At 46.3% G+C, this 27,279-nt stretch overlaps 1 protein-coding gene across 8 annotated transcripts in view; it reads right to left on the bottom strand.

Annotated features, from left to right (window-relative positions):
* STK32B (serine/threonine kinase 32B) overlaps positions 1-27,279 on the bottom strand; it is a 419,228-nt gene that overhangs the window by 38,138 nt on the left and 353,811 nt on the right. For all 8 annotated transcript variants that reach the window (XM_073012511.1, XM_073012510.1, XM_073012512.1 and 5 more), the window contains 2 exons: positions 10,681-10,784; positions 541-657 (listed from right to left, as the gene is read on the bottom strand). In XM_073012511.1, coding sequence (XP_072868612.1) covers positions 541-657; positions 10,681-10,784 — 221 coding nt within the window. The remainder of the gene's footprint in view (positions 1-540; positions 658-10,680; positions 10,785-27,279) is intronic.

Below are 27,279 nucleotides of genomic sequence, written 5' to 3'. Positions count from 1 at the left end.
TTTGGGAGGCCGAGGTGGGTGGATCACAAGGTCAGAAGATCGTGACCATCCTGGCTAACATTGTGAAACCCCGTCTCTACTAAAAATACAAAAAATTAGCTGGGCGTGGTGGTGGGCGCCTGCAGACCCAGCTACTTAGGAGGCTGAGGCAGGAGAATGGCATGAATCTGGAAGGTGGCGCTTGCAGTGAGCTGAGACTGCACCACTGCACTCCAGGCTGGGCGACAGAGCAAGACTCCGTCAAAAAAAAAAAACAAAACAAAACAAAAACCCACATGCATTAAGTATTTCTGTTTATTAGGAGCTCGTAGCAGAGTGACAAGAGCTGTCACAGTTGCCACTGTCCTCCGAGGTGTGCTGATCTGCAAGCACCCCCATAACAGTGCTTATTCCAAGGCATTTGGCATTTGAGCGCAGCTGATTTGATCATTTCTACCCCTAGTATGCCATTTGTATTCTCACCCCCTTCGTTTGCTGATATGGCTGTTTCTACACTCACTGTAGCTCCCTGGTGGGGCAGGCTGGTAGCTGCCCCCTTACCTTCCTCAGCAGGGCCACCATCCCCTTGCACCACGTGGAGGAGTAGTGGACACGCTCCACCTTGAACATGTTGAGGATTTCATCGATCGGCGTGGCTGAGTGGATTTCGTACGGCCTCTGCAACCAAAGGACAACAGCCAGAATCAGAGACAGGGCCATCAGAAGGCAACATCCACACACTTTAAGACTGTGTGATTATGAGGGACGGTTTATTCTTCCTCTTCAAGTAAGAGTGGGTGCCTCTCTTTCACGGCACAGCAGGTGGCCTGAACCCATGTGCCAACAGTAACCGGGCCCAGGGGCCAGTGCAGGACCCGGCAGGTGGGTGCTGCTCCTGTGGCCACAGGAGGTTAGGGGTGGCTCACTGAGGTCACACAGCCCATAAATGCCAGAGGCAGGACTCACTCTCAGCAGCTTAACACCAGAGTCCCTGCTCCAGTCACGGGCTTAGGGCACCCAGGGACACCTCCAGTCATAGCCCCCACCTGCTACTGGGCCTTGGCTGCCACTTTCCCTGTCCTGGCTGAACTGGCCCATGGGGTGGGCAGGGCTGAGATGGCCAGTGTCTGGGTGTGGTTGGGCTGAGGGATGGGAGGACTCCAGCCTCGTCCCCTGCCCTCCCCTCCTCACGATGAGGACGTAAGCTCTGCTCTCCCCCAATTTCTGAACTTGGTAGAAAACTCAATTTCCTCCTGACCATGTTTTCTCAACATTGCTGTGTGCAGTTTCTTGCTTCTAAGCCCCTCTCAAAGCTCGGGCAGACTTTCTTGACTGTGACCCTGGGGACAAGGTTTGGAGTGCTTCTGAGCAGCAGTGCACTCCTGGCCCCTGCTGCCCCTGCCCCGACCCCCATGAAAGTCTCTCCTGGAGCCTCTCCAGCTGAACCGCGCTCCAAGATGTTTTCAGGTTGGTATCATGGTCACATGTCTTGGGATTACAAGAGCAACAATTTCCCTGGCATGTGTGGTGGTGCAACAAACTGATCCTGGAGAAATCTGAGCGATGAATCCGTGATTAACCCATATAAAGTTGATTGCCATTAATATGTGCCAATACAATTATTGCTATCTGTCTCCTCCACGAAGCTGTGGGCTGCTCAAAGGGGGAATCTGACCACGCTCATTTCTGTGTTCTCAGGGCCCCAGTAGTGTCTGCCATCGAGCAGAGTCCCAGAGCACAGCGACGGTGAACGTCTCAGTCCCTCCACAGGTGCTGAGCGAACACTAACCCTGAGTCAGACACCACACTGGGATTCCACTGCCACCTTGGTCCCTGGGTTTGGGGTTTCCAGGTACACACTGTGAAAAAGCAATCACTTGTACTGGCTGCACTTTGAGTTCTTGCTTCAGAAAAGTTCCAAGAAGAAGCCCAGCCCCGCAAACTGGTAGGATCCAGAGATGCCTGAGTTGGAAACTAACTCCCCTTATCACCATACTGAAAACCCCACCCAGGGAGGAGCTGATTTCCTATGCATGCGGTGTATGTAGAAGCATGATCTGCTTGCATCGACCTCACTGGCCACCCTCCCAGGTTGTGCTCATTGGACTGTCACCCACCACGTGATCAAGCCCACACATTGTGTGGGTAACACCGTGGCACTTAAGGCTCTGGCTCCAGCCTCATGGAAGCGCAATTCCCACAGGGCTGCTGCAGATAGAGGATGCCAGCCCAAAGGGGCATGGGGTCCTGGTCCCTGGGAGGGCTACAGTTCCCTGGAGTGAAGGGACACCTTTATCTTTACCAAACAGGGGGCCCTGGAGAAGATGTTGGCCCTGAGGGGTGTGCTTGTGCCCGCTCAGATGTGCACACCCAGAAAGGAGCTTTTTTTTCTGACTTTTTAGCCTTCTCTCTTATCTGTTAATTGAATGAGGGCCTGTCCATTTCACCGTATAATAGGCAGAACAAAACCAAAACCCGGGGGCTTTCTAGAAAGGCGAATTAACTAGATACACTAACATTTTAAAAATCTTTCTTCAATTTTTAAAATATCTAATGGGAAGTGGTTACTTCCATGGATGAGCATTTTCTGCCCACCACTGCGTGTGTGAGACCCCTCTGCACTTTGCCAGAAACAACTACCATAGTTAGAATGATGAGAGCCGATCTCAACTGAAAATGTCCCTTAGAATCTTTATGAACTGGTGACTGTTAACACGACCATTTCACAGAAGACAAAACCGAGGCACTATGTCCTGGAGCTGGGCACCGAGGTGAAAGGCCAGGCAGTGTGAATGGCCAAGGCTCGCCTCTGATCACTGCTGTTACAAGGGAAATTGTGTCCCCCAAATTCATATGCTGAAGTCCTAGCCCCCAGGACCTCAGAATGTGACCTCATTTGGACATAGGCTCTTTATAAAAGTAATCCAATAGAGTCATTAGAGTCGGTCCTAATTCAACAAGACCTGAGTCCTTATAAAAAGGGGACTTTAAGGCACAGAAAGACACACAGAGGAAACACAATGTGAAGAAGACAGCCATCCACGAGCCAAGGAGAGAGGCCTGGAACAGGTCCTTCCCTCAGCCTCAGGAGGAACAAACCCTGCCAACCACTTCATCTCAGACTCCTGGCCTTCAAAACTGTGAGAGAATAATTTTTGTTTAAGCCACCCAGTGTGTGGATCTTAGTTATGGTCATCACAGGTAATGAACAGCACCCCTCACCGTCCACACACAGAGCTCTCACTGGAGGTGGCTGACTTTGACTCTGCTCCTGTGATGAGCTGGTGCCCTCTGTACATGGCGCCTGGCGTGAGTAGGACAGACATGGTCCCTCCCGCACTGAGCTCACTGTCTTGGAGGGAGATGGGCAATAAAGAGTGGTCGGGGGTGGAATCAGTGCTGGGGAGGGAATCTATGGGGCTGCTGGGCACGTTTAGGGAAGGGGAGTTCTCTATAATCTCCACAGGGACAGGGGCAGGAGATCCAGAGCTCAGGGCCACCACTGGGAGATGAGCTGGGGCTGAGTTCAGTTTTGGACTCTTTTTTTTTTTTTTTTTTTTCTTTTTGAGACGGAGTTTCACTCTTGTTGCCTAGGCTGGAGTACAATGGTGCGATCTCGGCTCACTGCAACCTCCATCTCGGGTTCAAGAGATCCTCCTGCCTCAGCCTGCTAAGTAGCTGGGATTACAGGTGTGTGCCACCATGCCCCGCTAATTTTTTTAATTTTTAGGAGAGACCAGGTTTCACCATGTTGGCCAGGCTGGTCTCGAACTCCTCACCCCAGGTAATCTGCCCGCCTCAGCCTCCCAGAGTGCTGGGATTACAGACGTGAGCCACTGTACCCGGCCATTTCGGACTATTTAGAATTGCTCCTTCCTGTCTTTTTTACCTTTCAATAAACAGTTCTGCCCAACACAGTCCCACCCCTACCCTGAAAACCCAGCTGCTGGAGGTGCAAAAGACTCTGGACAACGATGCAGCACTTCATCCCTCATTTCAAACGTCAGGAAACTGAGGCTGGCAGATGAAAAGAGACTTCCACAATGTCCCAGATTCTCATCCCCTGGTCTTTCTGCAGTGCCACCAGAGACCGAGGATCCAAGCAGCCAACCTGAACACCAGCCAGAAACTAATGTAAATGTTTTCTCATCATTTACATTTCATTCCCTATTTCCTTCTTGGTCACTTGAAGGTGCTCATCAATTCTGCCGTTCCACTGGACCTCCACGTGAGCTATTCTCTCTCTCTCTCTCTCTGTGTCTCTTTCTCCCTAATCTCTGTAATTCTCTTTTCCTTCTAGAGGCAACCAGACCAATTACAAAAACAATGATGATGATAATAACTCCGATGTGCCAGGAAGTCAGTGCAGGACATACATTTAGAAATGAGTTTGGAACATCATGACTAAAACAAGTTCCACAGCTTTAGGCACCAGGTTCAGCCCTCATCTGTTTGGGTGGTTGTAGAGAAACGTAGGTTCTTTTACAAGAAGATTCACAAATATTAAGATCAATATCCTGTCTGCTGGTACTGATGCTGAGTTCTCACTCGCTGGCCTTAGGATGTGTTGAGTCAGAACACCAGCTGGTAGTTACAAGGTAAAGTAATTCCATGTACTGCTGGTAAAAGCAATTTTAGCAGTGGGACATTGGATATACTTATTATCAAGTGCGGGTGTGTCTCTATTCCAGGAAACTCGGTTTCAAAAAACAAAATGCCAATTTACCAAAAAAAATAGAAGACAGAGGAAAAGAATTGCCAGATGTCTGTCATTTTAACTGTTAAAGTTGAGCTGGGCCTTGGAGACCATCTAATCCAATGCTTTTTTTCCCAAAATCTTTTTATTAAAAATCCCAAACACAGAACAGATGACAGTGAAGAACAGTTCCTTAGGTAATTTAAACCTCCAAAGCCCGGAGAAACACTTTCCCTGCCTCTGGAACTGTCGGATCATCTCTGCAGGGTCCTAGAGTCTGGGAAACACAGCTTGAAAACACTGAAAAATTCACAAATGGTCCTTCCTCCTCCTTTGAATGGAGATCACAGACTCCATTACCTCCCGGGCTTGTGACTCCTGGCACAGTGCTCGACTGGCCCCCTTGGTGAGGTTACATGGTCCTGTTTCTCCAGGTTCAGCCCACCCACCCCTTGCACATCCATCGGTACTCAGTGCTGCACTCTCACCTCTAGGGGGAGCTCTGGGTACCCTCCCTCGGCTTGCTGGCCTCTCTGTACCTTCAACTTTCTCTGTCCACCCATTCCTAAGGAGAAGTGCTGACTGGGGTCAAAGGCAAGGGTAACACCAGGTCAGGGAGTGAGTAAAGAGGGCAAAGTCCTCATGTCCCCATGGAGTGGGCACCAAGAAGCACAGAATGTGGATGCGAACCCATCTCTGCTCATGAAGCCCATAGGCCTTACATGCTAATGGTCAGCAAGCAGGTGTGATCCAGCCTCTGCTCTCGGTACCTGTCTCTAGTGCTTGAAGGGTGTTAAAGTGGGAAGGATGCAGGTTTTCCAGCAGGTTCTCCCAGGGTAGAAGTCCTAGGGAGATGTGAAAGGGGTGAGGGGTCCTTGAAAGCCCACTCCATGGGGGTGCAACGCAATGTGCTAATGGCCTTACACGCAGGATCCCACTCAGTCCTCCTGGTTGTTCTATGGCTGTGGTTCTCAATCAGGGACAACTGTCCCCCGGGGATACTGGGCAATGTTTGGAGTCATTTTGGGTTGTCATAACTGGGTGGGGAGTTCTGCTGGCATCTGAAGGGTGGAGGCCAGTGATATTGCTGAACATCCTAACAATGCACAGGACAGCCCCGCACCACAAAGAATAATCTGGCCTCAAATGTCCATAGCGCCGAGGTGGAGAAACCTGTGCCATGTACTACTATTCTCCCCATTTTGTAGATAAGAAACAGGCTCGCTGCAGATCACTGAGAGTCTAGGTGGCAGAGTCAGGATTTGAACCCAGACTATATGGTTCTATGTATAATATGACCATGGTGCTGTCACTTCCCTGCTTAGGTACCATGGATAGCACCACACTACCTACACAGTAAAGCCAAACGCCTCCAGCTGGCCGCAGGTCCTTTACAGACGTCTCCTCACTATCCTTCTGACCGGTGGGTAGGCCAAAATGTTTGTCGAATCAGCCCTAGCTTCCACTTCTCTACCTGAGCTCACACTATTCCTTCCAGCCATTCATATGTGGCCAAACTTCAATATCTCCTCCCTCTGAAATTCTCCCCTGCTCCTCTAAACCCAGGTCAGCAGAACTTCACCTGCATCTGCCAGTCTTGTGCAATCATGGCTGTGTGTGTATTTACTTACTTGCGTAATAATCAGCATGTCTCCTATATGCTAGACACCACCTATGCCCTGACCACATTTTCTCATGTAATCTCACACTGATCCCGCAGGTGGGCCTGATAAACCTTCTTTTATAAATGAGGAAGTCACGGATCGGATGAGGTAAGTGACTTAGCCCAAATCACAGCACCAAGAAGCACAGAGTGTGGATGGGAACCCATCTCTGCTCATGAAGCCCATTGGCCTTACTTGCTAATGGTCAGTAAGCAGGTGTGATCCAGCCTCTGCTTTCAGTGCCTGCCTCTAGTGCTTGAAAGACGCTAAATTGGGAAGGACACAGGCTTTCCAGCAGGTCCTTCCAGGGTAGAAGTCCTAGGGGGATGTTTCCTGAGTGCCAGCCATTCATCAGTCAAGGAGCTGGGTAATTAACATAATCAGAATCATTTAATTCTCAAAGCAATCCTATTGGGTAGATATAATTACTAATTTCTTCTTGTTAACACAAAAGGATTCTGAATATTCAGTCTGTTTAAAAGCCTTGCTTAGGATCCCAAATGGGGTACCTGGTTAGAGCCAGGGCTTGAACCTGTGAGATTCCCCTAAGATTATTTTTCTTTATTATAAGGAAGCAGCTTTTGACTGAGTAAAGGGAAAAAAATCTCTAGCCATTAGAGTTGTCCAAGAGTGAAAAAGATTCTTTCTGGCAGTATGGCGCCCCTGGATCCTGAGGATAATCAATGAACAGATGGGTGCTCACGTGTCAGAGAGACTTTGAGGTTTGTAAGGACAATGTCTGGCTAAAGATCTGTCCATCTCTTCTCTGTGGATGTGGTCAGGGGAAGGGAGATCTCCTCATATCTCTTTCCATAGTGTTCTCTGGAGAGGCAGTAGTCAGAGTGTCAGGGTAACTGGGGCACCAAAAGGAATTCTGACGAGTGGCACCTACTTGGGCCTTTTTCTTTCACTCAGCAGGCCTGCCAGGGTAAGATCTAAGATTCTAGTTTGGCTCAGAGAGAAGCTGGGTCCTACTTATGTCTCCTGTCCAGCCTACAAGCTCCAACCAAAAGCACAGGGTTCTCTGCATCAGTGATTCCCAGCGTTTTTGGCACCAGGGACTGGTTTTATGGAAGACAGTTTTTCCACGGACTAGGGTTGGGGGGATGGTTTCAGAATGATCCAAATGCATAACATTTATTGTATGCCTTATTTCTATTATTATTATATTGTAATAAACAATGAAATAATGATACAACTCACCATAATGTAGAATCAGTGGGAGCCCTGAGCTTGTTTTCCTACAACTAGGCAGTCGCATCTGGGGGTGATGGGAGACAGTCACAGATCATCAGGCATTAGATTTTCATAAGGAGCACGCACCCTAGATCTCTCGCATGTGCAGTTCACAAGAGGGTTTGTGCTCCTATGAGAGTCTAATGCCACCGCTGACCTGACAGGAGTTGGAGCTCAGGTGGTGATGTGAGTGACGGGGAGTGACTCTAAATACAGATGAAGCTTCCCTGGCTCACCTGCCATTCACCTTCACCCCCTGCTTTGCTGTGCGGCCAGTTCCTAATAGGTCACAGACCAGTACCCAGCCCCCGGGGTTGGAGAACCCTGCTCTGCACTGTGGTCTCAAACCTGCCAATGGGACTTGACCCCTCTGCTGTCCATAAAGAGTGCTTGGCTCCTCGTGAGGAGAAACAGCTGTTTTCCTGGATCCCTGGCCAACAAGCCATAGTACCAGTTTTCCACCCATTATTTTCAATGCGTTCCAACTTTAAGATCCTAGAACAATATTGGGAATTCCCACTATGACCTTTTTATTTGAGACAGAGTCTTGCTCTGTCACACCCAGGCTGGAGTGCAGTGGTGCAATCTTGGCTCACTGCAACCTCCACCTCCCGGGTTCAAGCGATTCTCCTGCCTCAGCCTTCCAAGTAGCTGCAATTACAGGCACTCGCCACCATGCCAGGCTAATTTTTTTTGTATTTTTAGTAGAGGCGGGGTTTCACCATCTTGACAAGACTAGTCTCGAACTCTGACCTCAGGTGATCGCCCTCCTTGGCCTCCTGAAGTGCTGGGATTACAGATGTGAGCCACTGCGCCTGGCCTCCACTGTGACTTTCTTTCCTCTTTTGGACGTAAGGAGCTTCCTGGATCCTACCCAAGGATATTGTCACTGACATGACTGAGGAATTGCAAGAGTTGGGGATAACTCCTAAATTTACATCGTCTACGGATAAATATGAGTGTTTTTCAGCACAGCTTTTTGACTAAATCAACTGTTTCCAGTATGAAAAACAGAGAATAAATTATTTGCATAAACCTATTGTCTTTTGGGTCAAAGAAGAAGCCGGTCAAGAATATCTGGGAGAAAGATTTACAGTAGTACATAACAGGTGGTGTTCTTTCATTCCATTACTTTGTCGCCATGCCAAAGGCCTGGATGCCCCATCATTTGCTTCTTCCAGGAAGCATCGTCCTTGAAAAGAGCATCTGGATCTTTAAGCAGAAAACTCAGAAGAATTAAAAAATAAAATAAAATAGTTTATTTGTGAATCAGCAGGGATCACTCCATCCTTGGGGCTTTTTGCCAAGCTATCATCTTTGATTGCACAGACCCATGAGGAATGACTGCGAATATCCTTTCTGTTGGCAGGAGGCCAGTCACGTTTAGGGCAACTGCTCGCCAAGGTCATCGCTGTGATTGATTATATGAGATTAACAGCCTCTGGCGGATGCCTGTGTGCTCTGGTTCCACCCTCATATTCCTCCTCTGAGCATATATATCAAAGGAAACAGCTGACAAGAAATGAACCAAGCAGGAACACCACACAGGCACCCGTCTTACACAGCCCCGCAGCAGCTCACAGGTAAACCTGCGGGACATTAATTCTTTTCATTCAGTGAACAAGCTCATATTTTCTTTGCATTCTAAGAATGCAATGTATAGTAATTATGTTTTTGAGGAATTTAGGGGAAATAACTGAGATCAAGAGCAGAAAATTATTGCCGGACTACGGGTTGATAAATAATACTTACTTGCACTCACAGTGTTCATGGTGTACAAACTGCTCTCATCACTCATTCATTCATTCATTCAACAAACATTCATTCAACACCCATTATAACCATACAATGGGATATCCACAATGAATAAGACACCACCATGCCCTCAAGGAAGGAACCTTCTATGTGCATGAATATGCATGTATGCAAATGACTGAAACAACATTAAAATTGTAGTTGGTGGGAGAATCTCCCTCTTTGCCTCTGTCAGCTCTGTGCTGGGCCCTGGCACTATGGAGACGAGTCTCAGGCAAACCATGTCTCCCACAGTCCAGGAACCCAAGAATCCTAAAACTCCAGCTCCGCTAAATAGACAGAAAGGATATTATGATTCCCATTGTATCAATGAGGAAACCATGGTCCTGAGACACGGTGAAGTGACATCCTTTTCAAATGATACTTGTGCAAACAAATAACACCTCAAAATTAATTTTAGTCGAAATACTTTCTTTTTTGGAGACAGGGCCTCATTCAGTCACCAAGGCTAGAGTGCAGTGGTACCATCATGGCTCACTGCAGACTTGACCTCCCAGGCTCAGGTGATCCTCCTGCCTCAGCCTCCCAAGTAGCTGAGACTACAGGCGAGTGCCACCATGCTCAGTTATTATTTTTTTAAATTATTACTATTTGTAGAGATGGAATCTCCCTATGTTTGCCAGGCTGGTCTCAAATTCCTGGGCTCAAGCAATCCTCCCACCTCAGCCTCCCAAAGTGCTGGGATTACAGTGCTGAGCTACTGTGCCCAGCCTAGACATAATACTTTCTGCTCAAATATAAGTATGTGTTATTACAGCCGCCAAATAGCCCCATTAATCATCTTCAGCTAGTAAATTTAAATGCAATAAAATACAAATACATACTGAATATCCCATTTTTATAGGACACTGAGTTACATTTTCAGGGAAGATGTAAAACAAACAAAGAGAAAAAAGAAGCATAGTCTTCATCCTTCAAGATTTTCCAACCAGCTAGAAAATCAGACATAGAAAATCAGACCTTGTGTTGTGGGTTCAAAGAGGACAGTGTTTGAAACCACGAGGCCAAGGCGCTTTGATGTTTGACCTGTCACTGATCCCCTGTGGGCCTTTGTGTAAGACCCTCCCCCTCTGGATGCCTCTTTCCCATCTGTACAGTGAGGGGGTTGGACCAGAAGCTCAGGGCGTTCTTAAGCGGCACACAGGCATCAGGACTGAAACCTGGGGGGCAGTGACCCTTCCACCAGTTCTCCTTCCTGCACCGCGTGCCCTGTCGACTCTGCCTGCCCAGGAACAACTTGAACCCCCACTGCACAGCCCCTGGTGTGCACCGCACAGGCGCCTGTCTTACCCAGCCCCGCAGCAGCTCATAGGCTGTGACGCCCAGGGACCACCAGTCGACGGGGTACGAGTATCCAGGGCCTCCGTCCATGTACACCTGGAATACTTCTGGGGCTGTCAACGAGAGGACAAACAGAACATCATTGTGTATCCCAGTTTATGGCCACCACCCCTTAGGGAAGGGACAAAGAGAAATCGAGCTTCTTTGGAGACAGAGTTTCACTCTGCCACCCAGGCTGGAATGCAGTGGTGCGATCTCAGCTCACTGCAACCTCTACCTCCCGAGTTCAAGTGATTCTCCTTCCTCAGCCTCCCGAGTAGTTGAGATTACGGGCACCTGCCACCATGCCTGGCTAATTTTGAGATTTTTAGTAGGAATGAGGTTTCACCATGTTGGCCAGGCTGGTCTCGAACTCTTGACCTCAGGTGATCCGCCCACCTCAGTCTCCCAAAGTGCTGGGATTACAGGCGTGAGCCACCGCATCTGGCCAGAAATCTAGCTTTTTTGGACAGTAAAACCTGTACTTTTTTCACTATGCCACATGGTTTACACCCTCAGTAAGCCATGAGCTGCCTGAGAACAAGTTACAGGCATCACCGGAGGCTCTGGAGTGACACTGCTGGGTGGAATGCAGATGGGACGCCCTGAGGGGGCATGGAAGGGCTTGGCGAAAGTGAAGACATGTCCCTGGAGGGGGTGGACTGGTGGAGCATATTCACTGGGAGAACTGGTGGGGTAAACCCAGAGTGAAGAAGAGGAACAGAGCCCCCAAGGGGCTGAGAACCTTGATAAATGAACACTTAGAGCTCTCTGTGCCTGAAGCCTATCTCAGGGACAACTCTGTTTTAGCATAGGTGGCATCTAACATGAAATACCCACAATGGGTAAATCTGCAAGACAGAAAGCGGATTGGAGGTTGCTAGGGGCCATGGGTGGTGAGGGGAAGGTGGGAGCACCTGTTTCGTGGGTACTGCTTTTCCTTTGGGGGTGAAAACAAATGGGTTGGAACAAGAAAGAGGTGGTGGTCATATAACACTGTGAATGTACTAAATGCTACTGAGGTTTTCACTTTAAAATAGCTAATTTTATCTTATGTGAATTTCACCTCAATAGAAAAAATACAGTGAAGGCGATGGAGGCCCAAGAGTGGTGGACCCTTATTCTTCAGGGTACTGCATTTGTCCTGGGGTCCTTGTCCCTGATCACTCTCCAAGCGGCTGAGTGGTGGGCTGATCTCAGTGCTTCACCCCCACCTCACTAGGCCAGGAGTGCATTGTAGGGTCTAATTGTCCATGTGGGCTTCCAGGAACATTTTGTGAAATGTTGATTATTTCTAGTAAATTAATTTGCAGGCATAATTCCATTTTACAGTTGTCAGAGCAGCCGAAATCTGCCCCGGGGAGCCACAACCTGTTGTGATTAAAGTTGTCTCAACTCAGTTTCTAGATGGGCATTCACTCGGCATGGAAAGAAGATCCGGGATGAGTTGACCTGGGGGCGCTGGCTGGGCAGCTTCACACCTGAATCTGACCAGCAGCCACTTTCTAGCTGCCCCCTGGTGATATTCTCCATTTGGTTCACATTTTCTAAGTGCACTCTCACCCATGGGCTCTCCTTTTCTCTTCACAACAGCCTCTGGGGACATGTTTTAAGGGGAGGTTCAGAGAGGGCCAGCAGTATGAAGAGGTCACACAGTCAGGAAATGCAAAGCTGAGATGCACACGTTACAGGTCTGCTGAATTCCTGTTTGAAGTAAGACTCGTCTCAACATTTCGTTCGGTACAAACTACATACTTAGTGCCACATGGTAGAATGGTGCAACTGGGAATTCGAGAACATGCCCCTTAGATTTGGCCCTTAAAAAGGAACTGACATCGTGCCCTGGGAAACAGGAAGACTGCCGGTGCTGCTGGAGTTACTTGTTAGTAACAAGCTACGTACCTTCTCTTTGCCTCAGTTGTGTAGAATGTAGATAATAATAATGGTTTATTCATTGGGCTGTTGTGAGGATTAAGTAGATTAAATAAGATAATCTATACCAAGAGTTTAGCAGGATGCCTGGCCCGTAGTGAGTGCTCCATGAACATTAGGCATTACTAACAGTCGAATCATCACTCCAACCTCCGCTTCCTCCGCTTCCATGCCTCCCCATCGTCCATAGTTACCCAAACCGGAAATCTGGGAACCCTCCTAAATGCCATCCTCCTCAGCCTCATGAACGATCAGTCTCCAAATTCTGTGTGTTTTGTATCTTCAGCATCTTTTTGTCTGCCTCTTCCTGTCGGTGATAGATCATCCTGTCTCCAAAGTCAGTGATCACACTTGTTCATTAAGCATTGGATGAGTGAATATTTAATGCTTTCCTAGCACATGCTGGGAACTGTGCTGTGTTATTCTGAATCCCACCTGGATCCTACCACTGAGCCCGAAGCTGAGCTTGAGCCTACAGAGACTTCCTTCCCTGCACTGTTGTGTGTGCCTGTTCCTGTTCTCAATCCTGAGGGCTCGAGAGAGAAGGAGTCCCGTCATGCTTGTCTGTGCGTTCCCAGGGCCTTGACAGCTGCTGGCCCAGCCCACAAGCTCCAATAGCACAGGGTGCACCCAGCAGTGCAGAATGGCTGTGTGTGCTGAGATGTTCCCCATCAATCCTTGTCACGCCTGGCAGCCCCAAGTCCGTTTAGAACTCAGGATAGAAGCAGCAGCAGAGTGATCCTGTCCTGGCTGTCATGCCCAGTCAAGCGACAGATGTCTGCAGTCCTAGAGAGGGTAACATTCCCTCCCCCTGCCCCACATACACACTTGGAGCTGATGATAGAACACAACAATATTGATGTCATAATCCCTGTGCCACCAGAATGATGTCACTGGCTGCTCAGAATCCCAGCACTTAGACGCGAGAGAACTACACCGGTTTAGAGCTGGAAGGACAGGTGTGAGACATATCTGAACAACAGCAACCGTGACTTACCAGGTGCCATGTTAAGGATTATATGTGTATTACCTCTTTAATTCTCCCCCAGCCACCCACCAGGATAAACGCTACGATGATCTTCATCTTTCTGATGAGGAGGCAGAGGCATTTGGAGGTGTAGTGGGCCGAATCATTGCCCGCTAAAAGCTATGTTCAAGTCCTAACTCCTGGGACCTGTGAACAGGGCCATATTTGAAAATAAGGTCTTTGTAAATGTAATCAAGTATCTCAAGATAAAATCATCCTGGATTTAGATTGGGCCTTAACTCCAAGGACTGATGTCTTTATAAGAGAAAGGAAAGACCTGAGACACAGAGAATATGGCCATGTGAAGACAAAGGCAGATTGGAGTGATGTGGCCACAAGCCAAGGAAGGCCTGGAGCTGCTGGAAGCTGAAAGAGGCAGAAGAATCCTCCCGTGGGGTCTTCCGAGGGGCACATGGCCCTGCTGGCCCTTGATATTGGACTTTCAGCCTCCACAACTGTGGGAAAATGAACTTCTATTGTTTCAGACCACTCAGTTGGTAGTAATTTGTTTTGCAGCCACAAGAAATGAATACAAGGGGTAAGGAACTTGCCAAGGTCACCCAGCTAGCATAGCAGAGCTGGGATTAGCACCTCTTGGTTTTCTGACTTCAGGGTCCTTTCCCCTGTTCTGGGTAACTGACAGGAGTAATTGAGTTACCCGGGGATTGGTGCCCGGGTACACCCTTCCACCCTCCTTCCTTCCCTCCCAGGGCCTGGTGCTTAGCCCAGTATACAGAAGGCACTTAATAGATGTGTGGACTGGCTCTTTCACCCTGATGCCATAGGGCTTGTCTGTCTCACTGATGTCTGCATCAGAGGTGGAAACAGCTCACAGCATCTCAAGATGTCAGCATCGCAGGGCCGAAGGGTCCCTTGAAACTCATCGCGTTCACACACCTCCTTGTTAGAACCGGACACTGGGCCCGAGGAGGAAAAGGGGCTTGCCTCAACCACCCAGTAGTGCCTCTGAAGTCAAGTCTAGAATTCTTGGTCCTGACTCCGAGGTTCAGGGAATTCCCATGACTGTCACAGTGATACTCAGCTGCCAAGTCTGCATGATTCTACCTCCTAATCGCGTGTGTACCCTCCCTTCCTCGCCACGTCTGCATGATTCTACCTCCTAATCGCGTGTGCCCTCCCTTCCTCACCAAGTCTGCATGATTCTACCTCCTAATCGCGTGTGCCCTCCCTTCCTCGCCAAGTCTGCATGATTCTACCTCTTAATCGCGTGTGTACCCTCCCTTCCTCGCCTTTGCTCACATGCTGCTCATGTTCCGATGCTCGCTTTCCCTTCTAGTCCCCTAGGATCAGCATAGCTTCCAAGTTGGTCCTCTGGCCCCTGAGACTCCTCCAATCTGTCCTTCTCGCTGCTGACCGGGGAGTCAGTTTTCTGACATGCCACAGATTATGGTATTACCTGCTAAAAGATCTTCCCATCATGGTGGCTGTTTCATAAACTGTGTTGCTTGCAATGCCACTGGCTCCATGTCCTTCCAGCTCTAAACCTGTGTAGTTCTCTCGCGTCTAAGTGCTGAGATTCTGAGCAGCCAGTGACATCATTCTGGTGGCACGGGGATTATGACATCAATATTGTTGTGTTCTATCATCATCCTCAGAGCCTTTCGTGTGCTGATGTGCTTCGGTGATGTTCACAGGGGCCCAACTCAATAGCAGGCATGACTTGGAAATGTATTTGACTTGATCCTGGAATCTTTCCTAGTTTTAATTTTTGGCAGAACACAAAGTACTAGGGGCTGGGGACCAGTCTGGCCCAGAGGGTAGTTCAAATCCACAGCCCAGCACGGAGGCCCCAAGCTGTCTTGTGCTGCCTCGCTTGCCTATGGCCACCCTGGCTCCATCCTGAGTGCTGTTCCTGGAACACCCTCTCTCTGTCTTTGTTCCTGACACTCTTTCCCAGCTCACAGAAGGTGCAGTCCTAGGGTTACATCCTCCAGGAACCTACCATGTGCCAGACAAGGATCTTCAGAGGTACAGTGGACTCCTCAGAATAAGTCTCTGCTATTACCACTTCCTTGCCGTTTCCCTCCTACCCAGGCCAGATAGGGGCTTCCTCATTTCCCCCATGCTCTTTATCTCCTCATGCATTTTTGCTTATCTGTCTCCCTTTTCTCTTGACTGCAAGCTCCTTGAGGGCAGAGACTGTCTTGTTCTCTCTGGTGCCTCATCCCTTGCCTGGTACCAAGAAGATACAAAGGAAAAATTTGTTGACTGAGAAATAAATAAACGGTCATAATAAAAATAGCAAACACTTCTATTGCCCTTGTTGTGTGCCAAGCACTGTCTAAGATCTTTACATCCTGCTAATTAAAAGAGTTAATGTTTAAGGAGCATCTGCTCTGTGCAAAGTCTTGTTTTAAGAGTACTGATTCATCTTCACAACAACATAGGCTTTGAGCTGCTGCTCGGGGTTCTTGCAGAGGAAGGAGTCAGTTGCTCTGGGACGACACAGAAAAGGCCGGGACTGAGGACCCCCTGGGGCACCTGTGTGATAAAGGCAGCTCTAGGGGGCAGCAAACAACAAACCAAGCAGATAATCGGGGGAGGGTGTGGCTATGCCCAGAAAGGTTGTCCAGGGTCCAAGGCCTAGTTACACCTGCTTGGATTATGGATGAATAAAATTCCCCAAGGCCTTCCATGAAACAACAACAACAACAACAACAACAACAACAACGACAACTAAAACTTCATCCAATGCTTTGGTAAGGGGAATGGCCAACCCTGAGATTATGGATGAATAAAATTCCCCAAGGCCTTCCATGAAACAACAACAACAACAACAACAACAACAACTAAAACTTCTTCCAGTGCTTTGGTAAGGGGAATGGCCAACCCTGAATCTATTTATCAGCCATTGGAAACGCCAACTGTAACTGCCATCATGTCCATAGCATGTGTGCAGGGCTTTGTGGGGAACAGGTTCCTTCACATGTCAGTCTTCCCATCCTTGAAGCATAGGCCATGGATGAAGAAACCAAGCCCCACAGAGATTCGGGGGTATGTTCAGGGTCATGGAGATAATGAGTGAAGGAGCCCTACACTGGAATGTCAGTCGTATGACTTTAAGGCCAGGGCTCAACACAGCTGTTCCACTATTACTATGAATAGTGGCTTTACTGACAATGCCAATAGTTGCAATAGTAATGTGGCAATTTATTGAGCCTCCTATGTGCCTGAAGCTCTTCTTAATTCTTTACATATGCTATTCATGTCTTGGAAAAGCTAACGTTGGAGAGCACTTCTAGATGCTAGGGACCGTGCTGAGTGTCTATGCGTTATCTCATTTTATCTCACAAGGACCTTGTCAGGTCGGTACTACCTCAATTTCGAGAAGCAAAGGCTTGGAGGGAGTAGGTACCATACCTGAGGTGACACAGCTACCGAGGCTTATTTGAACCCAGTTCCATTCCCCAAGATCAACCAGAATGATGACAACCTAGTTCTGTCTCCTTCAAAGGCCATACATTTTCCAGCAATTATGCCACCTTTATAAACATGCCGAATATAAAAATCATATCTATCCATGTACGTGCACACATATAGCATATACTCTCTATGCTTCATATTCCAAAATGTCCTGATGTTCATAAACACTCTTAGTTTTGGTTGCAACTGAATCAGTCATCTATTCGTTTTGGTTCCAATTGAATTAGCAGATAAAAGAAGGATAATAAATGTGGTTTTGCTATTAATAAAAGTGATTTAAAATCCTCTTGAAACTGGATCTTGATTCACATTCCCTGACAGTGCCTGCTTTCTTGCCCACTAGCTTTCACTGCATGGGGTGAATGGTGCATGCTCTATGGATTCTTGTGAGTCCAAAATACACTGGGCGGACACTGGGCACCAGGGAACTCTGGCTGCCCTGCAATGGCCTGGAAAGATCAGCCTCACCTCCTGCTAACCATCTCTACCAGTGGTTGAGGCAATTCTGCCAATGAAAGTTTGAAATGAAAAGTGAGTTTTGATGCCAAAGAGCATTAGGGCATCATATAATGGGCCTTCTAGAAAAGCAGGAACATGGGGCATGAAATGAGAGATCGCCTTTCTTTCTCTTAGAAATGTAGATGCGCGTGTGGTGGGATTTGCCCCCTCACTAACCACACAGAGTTTACTTCCTCATTAGACTAAAAATACGAAAAGCATACAATCACCTCCCAAAGTATAATTATTAGCCCACTGCAGTGAGCTCTGTGAATATTGCTGAAGGTTTTGATATCTGCAGTGGAGTGTGAAATGCTATTCAGCATCTAGCCTGCGAGCTGACAGCCTTCCAGGATCTGTTTCCACAGGTGTTCGCTCTCTTCTTGACTGGGAACACAGAATTACTAAATTTTGGCTTAGACGGGGCCTTCAAGGTAATTTCCTTCCTCCCTTAAATGTTATGGACACGGAGGCCAAGGCCGAATGGAGGAGTTAAATGACTTCTGGCCCAGCCAGGACTAGAACCCAAGTCTCCTACCCATTGATACTTTCTTCAAGGCAAGACCATGTCTCCAGCTTGCACATCCTGGCTGGCAGGATGGCCAGATCTGGGCAGCCAACACCCACTGGACACTTTCACCTACAGTCCCATGGGCACAACTCAACCTGTCTGAACTAAGCTTTCAAACTGCCCCTTCTCCTGAGTTCTCAATCTCAGCCACAAGGGTCTTTTCAGCTGCACAGTCAGAAACCTGGGCATCGACTTGGACTCTAGGACTCTTTCAGCCTTGTGTTTGATAATTAGATTGGTCACCAAGACTTACCATTTTTCCCTTCCAGAAACTTCCTCTTTACCCTCCTCTCTATCCTCCACTCTGGTCCTTTTTCATCTGTGTCTGGTCTCATTGTTGCTCCCTCAACCACTTGCTTGTCTCCAGCCTGGGGCTCTTCAATCCCAACTCCACCTGCCCCTGAGAGACTTCTAAGTAGTAGAGTCAGTGAAACAGAGGGATTACAAACGTGGTCATTACTCAGGCCTGCAATTGAACCTCAGCTCCCATGCTTACTGGCACAATGACCTTGGGTAAGCTGCTTAACTAACTCTTATACATACCTCACTTTCCTCATCTGTAAGAAGGAATAATAATGTCTGCTACATAATCTTATTGTGAAGAGAAAATGGCTATGTATCTGTTGATTAAGCACATAGTAAGTGTTCAATAAATGGTATCTAGTATTATTGTTGTTATTATTCACATGTTTAAACTACTTGCTCAAAATCATTCCAACTTTCCTATTTACTATAAAGTTTAAAAACTTCCTAAAAGCAGGCCCCAGCCACCCTCATATTTGGCCACTATTCTTGTTACACCCATTGTGCTAGCTTCAAACAATAGGATATACTATATTTTGAATTATCAATGACTTTAGCCTGCTTTTCATACTCATGAACTCCTATTCTTTTTTTTTTTTTTTTTTTGAGACAGAGTCTCGCTCTGTCGCCTGGGTTGGAGTGCAGTGGCCGGATCTCAGCTCACTGCAAGCTCCGCCTCCCGGGTTTACGCCATTCTCCTGCCTCAGCCTCCCGAGTAGCTGGGATTACAGGCGTCTGCCACCTTGCCCGGCTAGTTTTTTGTATTTTTTAGTAGAGACGGGGTTTCACCATGTTAGCCAGGATGGTCTCGATCTTCTGACCTCGTGATCCGCCCGTCTCGGCCTCCCAAAGTGCTGGGATTACAGGCTTGAGCCACCGCGCCCGGCCTGAACTCCTATTCATACTTCGAGACTCAGACCACATTTCACTATGGGATCTTCACCAAGTCCCTTGCTATTCCTGTTTCCCATCTTACCCTCTCTCCTGGCATATTACTAATACATCAATCTATGGCCTAGATTCTCACTAAACTTTTGCTCATTTCTTTCTTACAGCACTTATCATGCTCTATTTTAATTAATAGTATACATGTCCATCTCCCCCACTGGGTGGTGAGCTCTCTGAAGGCAGGGACATGCCTAAGTCAGCTCCAGATTCAAAGGATTAGCACGTAGCTGATCTATAAGTAGATGCTTAATGTGTCATAGTGGCAAATAACTTAAGTCACAGCGTCCTGGCTTTGAATCTCAATGGGTACCTTTGCTGGCTGTTTGTCACTGGGCAAGCATTTAACTTTGAGTTTCAGATTCAATGGAATATAATAGCCCTTACCCCATAATGAGACAACTTATGTGACACATTTACTTCAGAGATTGACATAAAGTAAGTTCTCAACAGATGTTAGCTAGTTTTTGTTATAGTAATTCATTATTACTGAATGGACAATGAAATGAATGCATAAATGGAAGCCCAACTCATCAAGGTATATATTGTACGTGTTCCCCCAAATGATTCAAGAGCTCTGTCATAATTCATTGCATTAAAGTGTGCTGAGAAGCTGTGGAAAGAAGAGATAAGTAGCATGCCTGGACTCTCTCTTAATCCTTTGGGGAGTAATTTATATTTCTTTGGCTCTTGGCTACTGAGATGAACTCAGGTGTCACCCGCTTATATATTAATTTGAGATAACATGAAACCACTGCATGAGTATGATAATTTTTCTTTTTGGGGAGATGCTAGTAACATTGCTAGCAATAGAAAACTCATTTCACTAATGTATGCAAGAAACTGCTCAGCTGTTGACCATTAGTATTTCACAGGTATGCATAGGAAGAAGAGGAAAGAAAGCTTAATTGGCTAATGAGTAAATAGGTAAGCCCTGATAAAGGGCAGAAATAAATGATGCACCAGTGCCAGAAAGATACTTCATGTTAAATGCGTCCGATTCAACTAGTAAATTAAAAAAAAAAGACTTTTGGAAGTTTTCATGGAGAAATGATATTCTAACTGGAAGCACAGAATTAGAGTCAGCGCATTTTACAGTCAATATGTGAAACTTGAGATGAACTTCTAAATAGGATATGAGATGATAGAAAAGTTAGTTTATCTAGTACCACTCTCTTAAAGGATTCCAAATTCTCTATTTATCCAAGACAATTAATGTTCTTTAAAATTTTCCCTTGAACTTGCTATAAAAAACCAAAAGCTACAATGCAGCACACAGGGTAACACATAATCTGGCCCTACATATCTCTCAAGGGTTATCTTTCTTGCTGACTTTGCTCAGGTCACATTAGTTTTCTTTTGGTTCCATGGGCCAAGCTTCTTTTGCCTCAGGGCCTTAGCAGATGCAGTTTCATTTCCTTGCCAAGATCCTGGGATCAGACCATTAGTGTTTTCTTATTGCTGGAGAAAGACAGGATCAATGTGAAATACCCCTAAGATCCCCAAGACCCATTGACACAGAGCCCACCTAAGACAGGCTGAACCAAAGCAGCAGAGGACATGTACTCTCCCCACCCCCTGCCACATCAGCAAGTGGCAAGGAACTGGAAACAGAAGGCTGTTGCTAGGGAACAGGAGCTTAGAGAGAGACCCTGTTTCAGGCACAGATTCACAGAGAAACACTAAGTCACAGGTGGAACAGGAACACTGAGGATAACACTTTGGTAACCACACTGAAGCCAAACTCTAAAGCTGATCTTTTGAAAATAACCACAGAACAACAAAACTCAAGACAAGCTCAACTCCTAATTAGATTGACTCAATGCTACCTCCTCCAAAAAACAAACAAACAAACAAACAAACAAACAAACAAACAAAAACTAAATGCGAAGTAGTAAAAGAAACATGTCAATTTCCAGGCCTAAACATTTTCCTTTATATTATGCAAATATTTTAATAAAAAATTATTGGACACAGGACAAAAAAACAAAAACTCATTGTGAAGAGACAAAGAAATCAATAGAATCCTACTCAGATATGAACTAGATGTCAGACCTAACAAACAAGGAATTTAAAACATTTCAAAGGCTCTAGTGGAAAGGTAGACAGCATGCGTCAACGGACGGGGATTTCAACAGAAAGATAGAAACTAGAAAAGCAGATGGAAATGCTAAAAACAAATGCGAAAACATAGTGCCAGAGATAAAGAATGCTTCCAATAGGTTTATCAATAGACTTGAAGATAGGTCAAAAGAAATTGCCTAAAGTGAAACACTAAGAGACAAAAGTGTGGTGGAGGATGGGGAGAAGAGAGCATGCAAATATTGTGAGGGAAAATATCAAAGATCTCACTTTTGAAATCCCAGAAACAGAGTAGAGAGAGAATGGGTCAAAAATATATACATTTGCAGAGATAATGACCAAGAATTTTCTAAAAATGATGAGTAATCAAACCACATATCCAAAAAGCTCAGAAAACACCAACCAAACATCAAAAAGAAAAAAAATCCAATATGCCTTGGTACCTCATATCTAAAACCAAAGAGAGAGAGAAAATCTTGGAGTCAGCTGAAAGAAAAAAGCATATTACCTACAGAGGAACAGGGATAGGAATTACAGCAGGTTTGTTGTCAGTAACACTGCAAATCAGAAGCAATGGAGTGGCAATATTTAAGTGACTAAGGGAAAAAAAAAAAAAAAAAACACCCTCTTAACCCAGAGTTCTGTATCCAGTTAAAATATCTTATAACAATATAAGGAAATAAAGATTCTTTTCCTTATATAAGCAAACCAAAAACAGGCAGAATTCATTACCAGTAGATTTTAATAGTCAGAATTGTTAAAGGAAGTCCTCCAGGTAGAATGAATATAATAACTGCTAGAAAATTGAAGCTACACAAAGAAAGAATATGAAAATAGCAAAAAGACGGTAAATGTAAAGTTTTTTTTTAAAGTTTTAACCACTACAAAATATAATTGATTATTTAAAGCAAAAATAAATTCTATGAATTATATATTTATAGTAAAAAGGGATGAATATAATGAATTTGGGTATATTATAAGATTACACATGCTGTAACAGATTTTAAGGTGTTTTCTGACTAACTGAAGAAGTATATTGCTTTTTAAAGAGGTATAAATACTAAGCTAATGGAGAAGTTAAAGTGGACCATAAGTAAGGATCAACTAATCCAAAATAAGGAGGAAAAAGAGGAACAAAGACCAAACGAAACAAATACAAGAAAAGGCAAGATAGTAGATTTAAATAAAATTATCTCAATAATTACATTAAATATAAGTGGTCTAAATATCAACCACACCAAGTTGTTACAAGAAAATAGAACTACGGACAAAAATTCCTCAAGAACCTAGATGTAAATATCATGAACAAGATATTAGTACACTGATTGCAGGATTATATATAAAAGATACATTAGGAGCAAACAGGGTTTCTTCTGGGAAGGTAAGGCTGGTGCAACATTTCAAAGTCAGTCAACAGTATTTCAACAGACTATAGAAGAGAAACTACAGGATTATCTCGACAGATTTAGAAATGCCATGTGACCAAATTCAACATGTATTTATGATTTAAAAAAACTGAATAAACTGGAAGTAGAAGGGAACTTCTTCACCTTATGAAGCACTGCAAAAACCTTACAGCTGACATCATAACTTAAAACTTCTGCTTTTAAAAAAGACTCTTCAATTGGTCTAAGTACAGTGGTGTTTATAACTAATTGATCACAACTGGTAACAAATGTCTTTGTTCCTTTAGCAGTCCCACTGCTTCACTTGAATAGTCAAACAAATAAAAATAAATTTAAGAAGACTCTTTTAAGATCATAGAAAGACAAGCCACTGACTTGGAGAAAATATTTTTAGAATATATATCTAATAAAGGAATTCTATCCAGGATATATTTTAAAACTCTCAAAATGTAATAAAATAAAATAATCCAGTAAATGTTTCTTTCTTTCTTTCTTTTTTTTTTTTTGTTGTTTAGATGGAGTCTCACTCTGTTGCCCGGGGTGGAGTGTAGTGGTGCGATCTTGGCTCACTGTAACCTCTGCCTCCTGGGCTTCAGCTTCCTGAGTAAGTGGGATTACAGGTGCATGCCACCACACCCAGTTAAATTTTTGTATTTTTTAGTAGAGACAGGGTTTCTCCATGTTGGCCAGGCTGGTCTTGAAATCCTGGTCTCAAGTGATCTGCCCGCCTCAGCCTCCCTAAGTGCTGAGACTGCAGGCATGAGCCAGTGTGCCTGGCCAAACTAATCCAATATATTAATGGGCAAGTGACTTGAACATATACTCCACACAGAAAATATGTGGATATCAAATAGGCAAGTGAAAAGATGCTCAACCCCATTAGTTACTAGGGATTTGCAAGTTGAAATCACGACTGACCTGTTAGAATGCCTAATGACCTCAATGACAGGACAATACCAAGTCCTGGGGAGGACGCAGAACAACTGGGTCTCTCATTTGCTGCTTGTGGGAATGTGAAGTGGTCCAGCCATTCTAGAAACCAATTTCACAGTTTCATACCAAATGATCCAGCAATCCTACTTCTAGGTAATTATTCCAGAGAAATGGAAATTTAAGCTCATATAAAACCTGTATGCAAATGTCCATAATGGTTTTATTCATAAATATGTAAAACTGTAAACAACTCAAGTGCCCCTCAACTGATGAACAGATAAACATGTGTATGTATATCCAGCAACAGGAAGGCACTACTGATACACATGACACGAGTAAGTCTCAAATACATCATTCTAAGTGAAAAAGTCACATTCAACAGTCTGCACACAATATGATCTCGTTTATATGACTCTCTGGAATAGGCACAATCACAGGGGTAAAAAATCAATTGCTGGTTGCCAGGGACTGAGAATGAGGAACTTTTGCGGGGGTGATGGAACCCATCTATATCTTTATCGTGGTGGTGTTTATCTATGGCTGTATGTGTTTGTCTGAATTCAGAGAACTATACACTAAAAGAGTACATTTTATTGCATGAAAATTATTCCTCAAAACTAAGAATCTCAAACTATATATTTATCAGTTTGGTGATTTTTAAAGTGACTGTTTCCCTCACAAACAGCCAAACCAATGAGGGCAGGAATACTTGCTGTTTCATTCACACATGCATTTTCAGCTCACAGAAAGAACACTGCCTAGCATGTAGAAGGTGCTCAGCAAATCTCTGTTGAATGAATGAATGAATGAATGAATGAATGAATGAATGGTTCTCAGGAAAGATAATGGGCAGTGGAGCCTCACTGATCTAAGGCCGAATGCTGGCTTTGCCACTCTCTCTGGGAAGCAAACTTGACTTTCCCTGGCCTCAATAATATCTACAAGGAGAGCACAACACTGCCATGGCGGCCCCACTGTCACGGGATCCTTGGGGTGTTGCTTCCCCAGCTGGAAACCTCCGTGGCTGGTGGCGCCTTCACCTGAGTTTTTCCTCGGGCCTGAATGGTTCATTCTGCTCGCTCGGCCTGGCAGGCTGCACTCAGCTTGTGCTACCGGCCCAGATCCCATTGCCTGCCAAGGGCAATGCACGCGCAGAGCAGTGAGGGTTGAATGAGCGAGCGAGCATGGGGATCCGGCACTGCACACAGGAAGGCATGCTGGCTGTGGTGGGGTGGACAGCTCCAGGTATTGGCACGAGCGCCAGCTCCCTGCAAGGCTTCAGCTGGACCAGGCATACTGTGAGTGGCTTTCACTGTGGGCACTGGGGAACGTGGTGGTGCCCAGAAGCTTGGAGATGCCAGGAACTGCAGAGCCCTAAAGAAGGCATCACAGCCCTGGCTTGGGGAGCTGCTAAGTCTGGGCTCCCTGAAGGGCTACAGTTCTTCTCTCCTTCTCTCCTTGTGTTCACAACGTGGTGAGCAGGTGGGGGGCATATTTTAGCCCTGTTTGTGTTACAGCTCTTTCACTCCCACCATTCGGCAGGTCCCGAGTTCTTGTCCCGTGTCCAGGAAGAATGAGGTACATGGACAACTGGAGGTTAAGCAACGCAAAGAGGTGCTTTATTGAGCTACACTACAGCTCTCAGGAGAACAAGTGGGTAGCTCCTTTCCACAGGCAGATTGTGCAGATGTCTGTTCAGCTGTCAGCTGCGAGGAGACCCACAGTGGGTAGCTCCTCTCCGCAGGCAGGTTGTCCCAACATCTGCCCCAGTCTTGCTTAGTTTGGGGTTTTTGTGGGCTTCAGAGGGAAGGAAGTACGTGGTGATTGCTCCATGGGTGGCCATGGGTGGGCCTGGAAAAGGTATCACAAGTTCTCACTCCGGTCAGCAGAACTGGCAGCCCAGCCCTCAGGCTTTAGACCATCCCTGGCTTGAAAGTGGGGTTTCATGGGGACTCACTCCTTTCCACCCAGTAGCCTGTCTGCCTCCTGCCACTGTTCATGGTGCCCACGCTGTTTGTGCTGATGGGCTCCTGCAGGCCAGCTATAAGCCATTCTCAGCACCCCTTCAGTCTCCCTCTCATGCTTGTCAGTGCCCAATGTCTGGAGGGGGCCAAGGTAGCAGGGGGCTGGCATGTCAGTGCTGCCCTGAGTATGTGCATACCTAGCTGGTATGTACCCAGGCTTGGCCACAACCCCACTCTGAAATCAGAGTGGGTACCAGGAGCAGGGAGAGTCCAGGCAGCAGGAACAGGTGCCCCTGAGCCTACGGGGGGAATGGGGTTTCCCTGAGAGCACAGGGATGCCCAGGTCTGCAGCTGCAGCTGAGCAGCTACAGCTGCACCCAGGAGGGCAAGGATCCCACCTCTCCAACTCAGAAGGGGGCGGCGGGGCTTCCACCTGTTCCTGGCTCCTGTTGGCTCTGTGGACCACAGAGCCCTGGCTGCACCTCCCCCACTGTAGACAGGCCACTGCTGCCATCACCACCACCATCCCTCTGTGCTCACTGCAGTGTTCTGGGGGAAGGGAACTGACATTTGGTGAGTGCTGACAATGCAACAGCCCTATCATCTCCCTAGTGCACCCACCATCCCCTGGCCAACCGAGACCCTGCAGGGAACTAGGATTTGGTTAGTCTGTTTCCACAACTGGAGTGTGAGTTCCATAAGGCAGGGGAATGTTGAAGTTAGTCCTGTGTTCCCAGTCTTTGGCATACACCAAATAATCATTGAACTATTAGCAATCGGAACAACATTAATATTCGCTACTAGTTTTGAGTAGTTACCTTTCGTCAGGCATTATGCTATGTGCCTCCTTCCATACTTAATGTCGGTATATCCTCAGAATAACCTCCTGAGGCTGACTGCACAAACTATTAATCCCATTTCTCAGACGAGGATTCTGAGAGGTCCTGTGGTTCAGCGGCCAACATTTCCTGAGTGTTCATCATGGTAAGTGCTTTATGCGCACTATGTCTGGTAATGAGATTCACCCAGGTTCACTCAGCCACTAAGTGGAAGACACCCAACCACCCCATGCTGAAGCCCACACTTCACCTGGACCCATCCCCTGTGAGCCTGACCCCTAATGCTTTCCTGTTACTCATCTATTTCTCCAAGGTCACCACCCTTGAGGCCCTAATCCTATGAGTCTGATCTCAGTGATCTCCAGCATTGAACCTTCCACTGGTTCCCTGGGCTCTTACCATGGCATTCAAGACTCCTGTGCTTTGGCCTGTCTCCTCTCTCCCTCCTCACCTCTTCTTATCCTAGAAGCTGTAAAACAATGGAGCTGCCAAGTTCTCCCTTCACACAATGGTGCTTCACTCTTCCATGCCTTTGTATGGGCTGTTCCATCTGTGTGAATGTCCTCTCTGTATCGTTACCCAACATAGCACCTCCTTAAAGTCTAATTCAGACTGTCACCTTCTC

This window comes from Chlorocebus sabaeus, chromosome 27 (assembly GCF_047675955.1).
Source record: "Chlorocebus sabaeus isolate Y175 chromosome 27, mChlSab1.0.hap1, whole genome shotgun sequence".
Taxonomy (NCBI): domain Eukaryota; kingdom Metazoa; phylum Chordata; class Mammalia; order Primates; family Cercopithecidae; genus Chlorocebus; species Chlorocebus sabaeus.
Note: the sequence above shows the minus strand (reverse complement) of the source record. Positions and strands in the feature narration are given on the sequence as shown.